Here is a 12,328-nt window from a genome sequence, read left to right on the forward strand (position 1 = left end):
AGGCACTCCACTGTTTACCCTTTTCCACTGAGAAAATTGACCATTTAATCCTACTCTCTGTTTCCTGTCTTTTAACCAGTTTGTAATCCATGAAAGGACATCGCCTCCTATCCCATGACTTTTTACTTTTCTTAGAAGCCTCTCATGAGGGACTTTGTCAAATGCCTTCTGAAAATCCAAATACACTACATCTACCGGTTCACCCTTATCCACATGTTTATTAACCCCTTCAAAAAATGAAGCAGATTTGTTATGTAAGACTTCCCTTGGGTAAATCTATGTTGACTGTGTTCCATTAAACCATGTCTTTCTATATGCTCTACGATTTTGATCTGTAGAATAGTTTCCACTATTTTGCCCGGCACTGAAGTCAGGCTCACTGGTCTATAGTTACCCGGATCACCCCTGGAGCCCTTTTTAAATATTGGGGTTACATTGGCCAGTGGCCACCCTCCAGTCTTTAGGTACAATGGATGATTTTAATGATAGGTTACAAATTTTAACTAATAGATCAGAAATTTCATTTTTGGGTTCCTTTAGTACCCTAGGATGCATACCATCTGGTCCAGGTGATTTGCTACTCTTTAGTTTGTCAATCTGGCCTACTACATCTTCCCAGTTCACAGTGATTTGGTTTAGTTCATCTGACTCATCACCCTTGAAAACCATCTCCGGAACTGGTATCTCCCCAACATCCTTATAAGTAAACATGGAAGCAAAGAATTCATTTAGTCTTTCTGCAATGGCCTTATCTTCCCTAAAAGCCCCTTTAACCCATCGGTCATCTAATGGTCCAACCGACTGCCTCACAGGTTTCATGATTCGGATATATTTTAAAAAGCTTTTATTATGAGTTTTTACCTCTATGGCCAACATCATTTCAAATTCTCTCTTCGCCTGTCTTATCAATGTTTTACACTTAACTTGACAATGCTTATGTTTTATCCTATTTTCTTCAGATGGATCCTTCTTCCAATGTTTGAAGGATGCTTTTTTGGCTAAAATAGCCTCTTTCACCTCACCGTTTAACCGTGACAGAAATCGTTTTGCCTTCCTTCCACCTTTCTTAATGCATGGAATACATCTGGACTGCACCTCTAGGATTGTATTTTTAAACAATGTCCATGCTTGTTGAACACTTTTAACCTTTGCAGCTGCAACTTTCAGTTTTTTTCTAACTATTTTCCTCATTTTTTCAACGTTTCCCTTTTGAAAGTTTAGTGTTAGAGCTGTAGATTTACTTATTGTCCCCCTTCCAGTTATTAGTTTAAATTTGATCATATTATGATCACTATTGCCAAGTGGCCCCTCCACTGTTACTTCTCTCATGAAATCCTGCGTTCCACTAAGAATTAAACCTAAAATAGTTCCCTCTCTTGTTGGTTCCTGAACCAATTGCTCCAAGAAGCAGTCATTTATTACATCGAGGAAATTTATGTCTCTAGCAAGTCCTGATGTTACATTTCCCAGTCAATATTGGGGTAATTGAAATCTAAAAATTTATATCCAAGATAATAGTACAAGAGTCTTTGCCGCTTTCAAAATGGACCCGAAGTCTCTGTAATCTTCTTCTCAGAACCTCTCTTCTCAGAACCTCTCTTCTGAGAAGAAGATTACAGAGACTTCGGGTCCATTTTGAAAGCGGCAAAGACTCTTGTACTATCTTCATATGCCCCTGAGGAAGCAATGTACTGCGAAACACCGGCCGTGTAGGGCTGTGTTTACCATTCTGATAAAAGAGACTGCTGTTTATATATTTCTTACGGATGAGAGTTGATTACAAAAATTTTTAAAGAAAAACACATAACAAAAATAGTTTTTGAAATAAAGATTTTGATAATGATGGTGAATGATTGAGAAGACCGGTTGTATTTCTTTTAAAAACCACAATGACAGGCTATTACTATACTCTTTCCCAGCACACATGGGATTTCTATCCATATAGATTCTACTGAGCATTTAGGCCTGGATTTTCTAAAGTTGCAGACCTTAGAAAATCCGGCGGTAATGGGGGGGGCGGGGTGGCGAAGCGGGGGGTGGGCCTGTGAAAGCCGGTAGCGATTGCACCTCCGCGGTGCGATCGTTGCCGGCTTTCACACCCAATAGCGCCATCGTAAAAGGTGGCGCTATTGGGCGTGAAACTGGTGGCGTAAAGGGTACTTACCTTTTCGCCATCAGCGGTGTCTTTGCAGCGTCCACCCCGGTGCAGCCCCAACTCCTCCCCTTCCAGTGCGAACGCCACCCAGAACCCACCCCGATTTAGCTATTGCATGCGATCCGCATAGAAAATGACCCCCTTAGTCTCTTGTATGATCTTTATCCTGTGGTCTCTATACCCTCCCGGACAAAAAGTGCCACATCCCCACCAAGTTTATCCTCCCTATTATTGCGATATAATTTGTACCCTGATATAGCACTGTCCCATTGGTTATCCTCCTTCTACCAAGTCTCTGTGATCCCAATTAAGGCAATCTCATCATTTACTGCTATACACTCTAGCTCTCCCATCTTACTTCTTAGACTTCTGGTATTGGCATAGAGACATTTCAAAGTGTGTTTTTAGTTTGTATTAATGACCTGCTTTTCAGTTGTTAGGGATAATTTGGAAATCATTAGCTTTGGTGATTTATATATATATATACCCCTACACAGAAACTATAAGCTAACTGAATACCTCACCTCAGTCTGACACAGGCAGACCACAGAAAAATACAGAAAATCTAGACCATAAAAGTGTACATAGACACAAATCTGAACTGGCAACCACAACAAGCCAAACACATATATGAAAAATAGAAACATAACTATTCTTCATAAAACATCAAACAATAAAACCAAGAAACATCAAACATAATAGTAAAACAATACTAAACAAAAGAACAAATATTTACAAATAGAATATTCAATAAGTAAAAACTCATAACTCATTTTTTTGAAATTTGTTTTTGGGATTGGAGACACATCTAAAACAACCAATAATTAAACTAGTAAGGATTTAAAAAAAAAAACAACCTGATCTCCATACCTGGGAATATTTGATTTCCAGTCATCCTAAAATTGTCATTGATTAGCTGGAGAGAAGGCGTGCACAAATGTTCTCCTTCATCCCATTCTCACACACGTATGCAAACTCCTCTCACAAACACACACACACACGCATATAAGCAGGCAGCCCCCCCTCCACACACACATAAGCTGGCTGCTCCCCACTCATAAACTGGCTGCCCCCCCCCATACACAAGCAGGCTGCTTCCCCCCCCCCCCCATACACAAGCTGGCTTACCGCCACACACACATACACAAACACAAGCTGGCTGCATCCCCACCTCCCAAGCTAGCTGCCACATACACAAATTGTGCCTTTTCTTGTTCTTCATCCACTGCCGGCTTTTTTTTATTTCTTTGCTATCTTTAGCCTGGGCTGCATTCTTCTCTCCCTTTCTTTGGCCACCTCCAGCCTGGGCTCCGGTGGCAGCCTGTAGCCTCTTTTCCTTTTTTTTAGCTGTTGTCAGGCTGGGCAGTGGCCTCCTTTCTCTTTCTTTGGCCACCGCCAGCTTAGGCTCCAGCAGTAGCCCGCGGTCTCTTTTTTGCTTCGTTGGCCACCACTGATGGCCCACGACTTCTTTTTCTTTCTCAGCCACCACCAGCCTAGACTTCTTTTTCCTTTCTCTGCCACCACCAGCAGCCTTTTTACCCTTTCTGTGGCCTCCACCGGCCTAGGCTCTGGAGGTGGCCCATGGCCTCTCTTCTCATTTTTTGGCCATTGGTGGCCTGCTGCCTCCCCTCTTTCTTCAGATGAGCTCTGGTGGTGGCTCCTCTGAACCCTTCTTTATATGTTAACCGGACCACAGGGGACACTGAAAACAGAGTTCTTGTGGCCAATTTGATCAGTCCACCGGGGCATGCCCGAAAAACCGATAGGTCAATCTGCTCCTGCTAATGCGCTTGCATTTATGTTAATGCACCTGCAGTCTCATTAATGCAAACTTATTATAATAAGTTAATGAGATATAAAATTATGTAAAGTGCCTCAGTACCTATTATCATAGCAAAAAAATAATGTGCATTAAAATTTGCACATTTTAATGCAGTCTCTAACGTAAAAAATTAAAGCACCTTTCTAGAGCCCATATTAATGCTTAAGGTCACAATTTGTTGCAGGTTCTTGATGGAACCTTCTAAAAATCATCACAGATATATCCCATGAGTGTCAGGAAATAGGTTTGATTACCAGATGTGCATGCTGCTTCTATATAGATGATATCTGGCAATACAGCAAAGGCAGTTAGAGAGAAGGCAGCTGGTCTAGCAGGGAGAAGGAGTGGGGGGGGGGGGGGATGCTGGAGAGAGCAGCACCACCACTACCAATGGCTGAAGGCCAGCTGGAGAGGGGTCAGTGGTGCAGAAAACATATGAGCCACAATAATATGAACTCGTTTTCTGTGAGCAGACCTCTAGGTTTTCCAGAGGAAGGGGCAGTAAGTAGATACCAACTAAGCTCTGTGACCCTTATGGTGTTATATGACGATAATAAAGATTAATTTGATTTGATTTTTATGTAACTCCATTTTTACGAGGGGCAATCTTCAGATGCTGCACTATGCTATTCAACTCAGTGCAGCTCAAGAATCCAGATTCTACTGTGGGGGACAGGCTAACTTATAAGGCCCAAGGGGATCACACTCAGTCTCTTGAAAAAAGTCCATACAACATGAGTTGTGATCCAAAACAAAACTGATTTTACTGAAGGCAAAAATAAGAAGTCTGGCAGTACAAAATGCAGAAAAACAGTTCAAAATTACAAAAATGTACAAAATAGTTCTTCTCCAAAGATACAGTGCTGAGAAAAAGTTTGTGAAACCCCTAGGATGATCTGTATTTTAGCACAATTTATACTCAAATCATGATTGCATCTTAATTTAAACCATGATAAGAAAGATAACCCCATTGAATAAATAACTCAGACCAGAAGGATATATTTTGATTATTTGTTCAACAAAACAAATTCACAAACAAATAACCGATGCCTGAATATTTCACAAAATACTTTATTAATAATACATCTTCACATATATTTTATTCCAAATTGACACATATATATTACAATATTGTAAAGTTAAAATAGTTCCCACATTCTAACTAAGGACCCTAGATTCACTGACAAAGCCAGCTTCTTCAGGGGACTCAATAACACACCATTATAAAAGACACACATATAAATGCACACAATTCAACATAACTTACCACACCATATTTTATTTAAAAATGTTCAAATATATTTAATAGCACAGCTGCATGTGTAATCACATAGTTCAACCTTTATTTATTTCTAACACGACAGAATGGCAAAGTATCTGTAAACAAAATATAATAATAAATTAGACTCTATACCAAATCTACACAATAAAGAAAAACAAAAACTCAAAAAAAAACAAACATTAAAAATACTCAAACCTTTTATATAGACTGCACAGTCTACCCACATTTTTCACGCCATCAAACACCCAAGTGACCGTCAACCTATTAGAAATATAAATCACTATTAAAACCTGTACTATAACTAAATTTCAATAAATGTTATTTAACAGGCCATTAATATTACCTAAGAACAAACCGTTACTTACAAAATTTATCACAGCGATTAAGCATCTATTATACCACTCCAGTAATATCAAACATGGCGACACACACCTGAACGCTGAGCATGCACACAATATACCCAATACCTTTTTAAATAGAATGGAATGTCCTGCTTCTTTAACAGAAGGGAGGGTCCCACAAAGCAGACCGGAAGATGGTCTGTCAAAGCAGGAAGGCAAAACAGAAGCAAGACAGACCAGTCGCCTTAGCCTAGGAGTATTTATTCGCACTTATTATGAAATAAAAGTTGCCTAACTCTGGCCGAGGTACCCTCCATTTCCCGGTTTGCTAAGCATATATACAATAAATATACAAAATATAACACATCAGGTTAAAATTTAAATAAAAATTCATGAAACCTAAAGCAGGTCCTAAATAGTTTGTATTTATGATATATAAGCCTGGATTTTCTAAGGTCGCAGACCTTAGAAAATCCAGCGGTAACGAGGGGTGGGGGGGCGAAACGGGGAGTGGGCCTGCAAAATCTGGCAGCCATCGCACCACTGCGGTGCACTGGCTGCCGGCTTTCGCACTGAATAACTACACCATAAAAGGTGTAGTTATTTGGCGCAAAACTGGCGGCGATAAGGGTCCTTACCTTTCGCCACCAGTGATGTCTCCGCAGAGTTGGCCCCGGTGCCACCCCGACTCGCCTCTTCTGGGGCCGACTCCACCCCCATTTAGTGATCACAAGCGAAAAGTCACTTTTCACGTGCGATCGGTTTTGAAAATGACCCCCATAGTGCACCATTTACATTTTCCTAAAAGTCTTTTTTTCTTGAAAGTCATCATTTATTTTGTTCCCTCAATGCACTCTGGAATTGTAATATATCTCTTTGCCAGTTCCTTTTGTCGGTTAACCTGCGCTGCCAATTCGCTTGGTTGTCAATCACTAATCCCGACAGGGGAACATTTAAATAACTTCCGGTTCCTGCTTCATCTTCGTTATACAAAACAAACTATGCTGGAGATACTAGCTGTTTGCGCATAATGTAAGTAATGTTTTTTTTAGTTGGATAAAATGATGTGATAAATAAGTTTTTTAAATTGAACATAGCGCACTGTTAAAGTTTATCTATAGCGGCGCTTTAGTGAGTAAATACATTATTACATGAGAGCGTGCTCAAAATAATGCTTTAGAATATGCGTCTGTTCCTTTAAAGTTATGATCTCTCTTTTAATGCCTCTAAATATAACCTCTATGCCGTTTTTGAATCCGTTAATATAATCTTTATGCCGGTTTTTTAATTTGTATAACTAATCGTTCTACCTGCGCTGTCATTTTGCTTACATTTAAGTCCAGATAACTTCCGTTTCCCGACTTGTTCTCAACATTTTTTATATTGTGGTATTATTACAATGAAGCAATAATTAACCCATCTTTAATCTGATAGCTCCTGAATAATACTTTTGGAAACAGCACACCAGTGGAGTATTTTCTTTGCCTTAAGCCTAGCGAGTAATAATTTTTACGTTTTTCTAATACTCATTGCTTCACACAAAACCTCATGCCGGTTTCTATATGCACATAATACAATTATAATTTAGCAAGCCTCAAATTACAATACATATTTGTTGTTTGGTATCCTGATTAATTTATTTAGAAATTATTATATATTTTTGCTCTTCTATTTTTGTTTTTTGTATATGGATAGTCTCCCTATTATTTAATGGTTTTTAAATTTGGATTTTAATTTTTATTATTAGTCCAGTACTTCTTTTAATAGATCAGAATTGGCATCTAGCAAAATGAATTCAGACCAAAAAATTCTTTAAAAAAAGGTACAGTATTTTTACCTCCTCTCCTATTACTCTTTTTCACATTTCACTCTTTCCAGATATATGTTTTTATAAAGGTAATCTTTTTATTTGAATATTTGTGCTTTTGAATGTATGATTATTTTATTGGTTACTTATTATTTATTATCATTTATTATTCTTTATGTGAGTTTGTTGTATCTTGCAGATGCATACCCTGTGGTCAATGTCTGTTTTTCAATTTATTTTTCAAATAATTGTTATGTTTTTATTCTTGTTCTTATTTATGTATTGTTTGGTTATTTTTTAGCCCCTGATGCAGCTGCTGTGCGAAACTCAGCCAGAGTTGAGCAACTTTTATTTCATAATACATGTGAATAAATATTCCTAAGCTAAGAAGCTAAGGCAACTGGTCTATCTTGCTTCTGTTTTGCCTGCTTTTCAAAATACATGAGCCAGGATTGGCCCGAACACATAAGCCAACCCACCACCTGATATACTGATGTTACACAGGAGATCATACAAAAATACTCAACTCAATGTCTTGGTTGAGCCCGTTGGGCTCCAAAGTATTCCTTCTGAATCAGCGCTTTGGAAATGTTACCACCACACTGTAACCAAATGTGACCTATCACCAAAAATCTTAGTTCCTCAACCCGAAATACCGCAGACCTCCAATGGATCACTAAGAGTGCACTTTCCTTTCCCGTATGAATACAACTCATATGCTCAAGTAGTCATATGCGAATACAACGCTTTATCTGCCCAATATATAGTAACTCACATGGGCACTCTATAACTTTCCTATGTCAGGATATCATCTGTAAAAAAGTATGTGAACCCTTCATTCAGATGCCTGGTGGCATCTCCTTAAGCAATTGTAACTTCAACTAAACATTTCCTGTAACTTTTGATCAGTCTCTCACATTACCTTTGAAGAATTCTGGCCCATTCTTCCATACAGAATTGTTTTAACTCTGTGGCATTTGAGGACTTCCTTACATGAACAGTTCGCTTCAGGTCTTGTGACAACATTTCAATAGAGTTTAGGTTGGGACTTGACTGAATGAAATCTCCCCCATCCACTGGCAGCCAAGAAGTGGAGCAGGCCCGGAAGGCTGCTGGTGGACTCCAATCCACTGGTGGCTGAGAAGAAGAAGCAGCCTGGGATACAACTATGGACCTCATCCCACTGGTGGCCAAGAAGAGGAGCAGGTCCAGGATGCCACCAGTGGACCCCCATCCTACTGGTGGCTGAGAAGAGGAGGCAGCTTCGGAGGCCACCAGTGGGCCCCCATCCCACCAATGGCTGAGAAGAGGAGGCAGCCCGGGAGGCCAACAATAACCAAGAAGTGGAGGCACCAGTGCACCCCATCCCACTGGTGGTCAAAGAAAAAAAAATAACCACCTCACCAGGAAAGAGCCTGTTCTCCTGCTCTTTCAAGTGTTCTGGCCCTGTGGAATTCAAAACATGTGTGACCAGTAAGTGCTCTATGCTGATCTTTGCATCATGAGATCAACATAGAGGAAGCGCTAACCCTGCGAGTTTTGAATACCACGAAGAAGGTAAACAAGGAGTAGCAGCAGACTGGACTTCCCCTTCTGCTCCCAATGGGGAGCCTGCCTGTGTTTTTGTGTGTAAGTGAATAAATAGTATCCTGCCTAGGGGGTATGTGTATGTGAATGGGAGCCTGACTGGGGGTAAGTATATATGAATGGGAGCCTGCCTGCAGGAATGTGTATGTGTGTGTGTGTGAATGGGAACCTGCCTAGGGGATGAATGGGAACCTGCTTGGTGGGATGTGACAGAGAGAGAGCATGTGGGTGTAAGAGTCTGCATGTGTGTGAGAGACAGCATGTGACAGTGGGAGCCTCTGTGTGTGTGAGAGAGAGTAGGAACCTGCATGTGAGAGTGAAAGTATGTGTGTGTACATATGTATGGGACTGGGAACCTGCATGTGAGAGCCTGTTTGTTTGTGTGTGAGAAAGCATGTAAGAGTGAGATCCTGTGTTTGTCTTGAATGGGTGTGAGAGCCAGCATGTGAGAGTGAGAGCCTGTGTGTGTGTATTTGTGGGAATGGGAGCATGCATGTAAGAGCATGTGAGAGTAAGAGCCTGTATGTGGATGTATGTGTGAGTAAGAGCTTGTGTGTGTGTGTGTGTGTGTATGTGGAAATGGGAGCCAGCGAGCGATAAAGAATGTGAAAACAAGATCTTATGTGTTTGTGAAAATGGGAGCCTATGTGTAAGAATATGTGAGAGTTAGAGCCTGCATGTGAGAGAGAGCATATGAGAATGGGAGTCTTTTAGCGGGAGTAGGAGTCTGTGTGTATGTGAGAAAGAGCATGCAAGAGTGGGATCCTATGCGAGAGAAAGCTTATGTGTGAGAGAGTTCATGTGAGAGAGAGTCTTTGTGTGTGTATATGAAGGAGGAAGGAATGCAAACAGGAAGAGAGAGAAGAAACAGAAAGAATAAAAGAGGCCCTGGAAAAGGAATAAGGAAAAGACTGACAAGGAGAAATAAAGAATAGAACCAACCAAGGAGAAAAATAAGATCAGACAACAGAAGTAAAAAAGAAATTATTTTGCCTTTCAGCAATTGAATATAGCATCTTTGGGAATGTGCAAGTCTTATATATTTATATTTTGCTTTTTCTTCAGTATTCTAGAATTCACAAAGTCTGGTTTCTCTGGCTTTCCATTTCAGATTTGTCTGAATGTATCTGTTTCTAATTTGTAGTCCCTTATTCCATATTAGGTAAGGGCTGTCTGGGATATGCATTTGTAACAGAGGTGCTGTATTTTGACTAGTAGGTTGTTTCTTTGTAGGGATTTGAAGCATTCTGACTTGTTCTGTTTGCCCAGTAGGTAGGGTATTAGTGTTCTACTGCCAGGTGTAATGTTTACCATGCTGCCTTTTCGTAGCTAAGGTTACTGCTGTTTGAGTCCTGGAAATTTTTGCTGTTATGGTATGGTATGGTAAGGTTCTAGCTGTCTCTTTGTTTTTTTTGTAGGGTTTTGTGCTACTTCACAAAGCATTTGGCAGTGGAGGGAGTTTGTTTTGCTATCATTAAGGTGACATCAGAATTTGAATATATATTTTTTTGCATGTCCTAGTTTTGTTCTACTCCCATTGCAAATCTTAAAATCTTATTATTATTATGGTTATTGCTGTTTTATTGTAGTTATGATATTCTCTGCATTTTTGGAATGAGGATTATAAAAAACACATTGATATTTGTTTTATTACGTGATTGGATCTGATATTTCTGTTAAATGTTCTTTGTTTACTTTTTACATGATAGTGGGTATTTATAAATTACAATAAATATAACAAATTTATTTTAATAGTGCATTGTTAAAGTTGGAAAGTGCTTAATATAATAGAATTAAAATATTTTAAAATATCACTCATTATGCATGACGGCTGTTACAGACAATTCAGGGTACATGCTAAGGCAATATTTATCGATAAGAATATAACTAGTAGAAACTAGATCTATAAGTCTACTCCTCACACATGTTAACCTTGGGCCTTCCCAAAAATTCAGTTCTGGCTACGCCACTGCAGCACACACACTTCTACCTGTGCTGAAAGTGAACAGGTAGGAGGGTGGGAGGTGGGGAGACAGGAAAGTACGCGTGGGGACTTCATTTTGAAATCCTTGTGCCTGCTTTCTTCCCAAGTACATTTGCACCTGCCAAGTGCATGAGGTAAAGAAACTTCAGCAGTACTAGCCACCAGCAGATTTTTTAAAGAATTGGCTTCCAAGCACCAGGGCCAGTTTATAAATTGGCCTCCCTCAATACTAAGTATGCTTCTACAGTATCTGTCAAAATGCTAAAACATTTTTTTCCCCAATAGGTGTGAACCTGCTAGCCTTCATCATAATAGTGTTCTCCTATGTCAGCATGTTTTGTTCCATTCAAAAAACTGGTCTTCAGATGTCAGAAGAGAGAAGTGTCAGGCACAGAGATGTTGCTGTTGCCAACAGATTTTTTTTCATTGTGCTCTCTGATGCCCTCTGCTGGATCCCTGTGTTTCTACTAAAGATTCTCTCTCTCTCACAGATTGACATTCCAGGTAATTTTGAAGTACTATGCAAAAAGGAAATGCATAATGGCCTTGTACTTTCTGAGTTGCTTTTTCTGATGCCTCTTTCTACTAATGATTTTTAGTTATTATCAAAATAAAGTCTTGGGCCTCACAGTTGTTTCAGCTTTCTTAGGTTAAAAGGATATGTGTTTCCAATGACCTCTAAGAAAAACAGAGCACTGACATTTCCTATTTAATCTGTTGATTGGTTGACTGCATTCCCACAAAGGGCTGCTGAAATACATCCTAGTTTCATACAAAGAACTTAATCACACAGGCTACCAAACTGAGCTATCAAAATGCATATTCACTGCATGGCAAGCAAAGTCCTAGCATTCAAGTAAAACACAGTTGTAAAGCAAGATTGCTTATCATAAACAGTGTTCTCTGTAGACAGAGGATGAATTAGCCATGATACATGGGTGACATCATCCAACGGCATTGGACGGACCTATCCCTTTAGCTCAGTGAAGCTTTTACTACTGAACATGTGTGGGAATTCTCCCGCACAGGTTGTCTCATAAGCATGTCAGTCAATATTAGAGTTAGCTAGATAACCAACTCTCCAGGGAGGGGGTGGCTATTTAGCATGGCTATCTCATCCCTCTATCTACAGAGAGCACCATTTACAGTAAGCAAACTTGCTTGCTCCAGCAACAAACAGGGCTAAATTAGCTATGACACGCGGGGAGTCCCAAGCTGAGGGTTGCAGTGGAGCACTTACTGGAAAGCAACTTGGATCCCACCATGGAGAGAAGACTATTAGCAAATAGGCTACATCAAATTGCTTGTCCAAAAATACTGACTCTTCTGGATAGGCTGTCCAGAACATTT

At 39.8% G+C, this 12,328-nt stretch overlaps 1 protein-coding gene across 1 annotated transcript in view; it reads left to right on the top strand.

Moving 5' to 3' along the window:
* RXFP2 (relaxin family peptide receptor 2) overlaps positions 1-12,328 on the top strand; it is a 213,145-nt gene that overhangs the window by 152,757 nt on the left and 48,060 nt on the right. Inside the window, exon 16 of the mRNA XM_029603167.1 lies at positions 11,264-11,482. Coding sequence (XP_029459027.1) covers positions 11,264-11,482 — 219 coding nt within the window. The remainder of the gene's footprint in view (positions 1-11,263; positions 11,483-12,328) is intronic.

This window comes from Rhinatrema bivittatum, chromosome 5 (genome assembly GCF_901001135.1).
Source record: "Rhinatrema bivittatum chromosome 5, aRhiBiv1.1, whole genome shotgun sequence".
Classification (NCBI taxonomy): Eukaryota; Metazoa; Chordata; class Amphibia; order Gymnophiona; family Rhinatrematidae; genus Rhinatrema; species Rhinatrema bivittatum.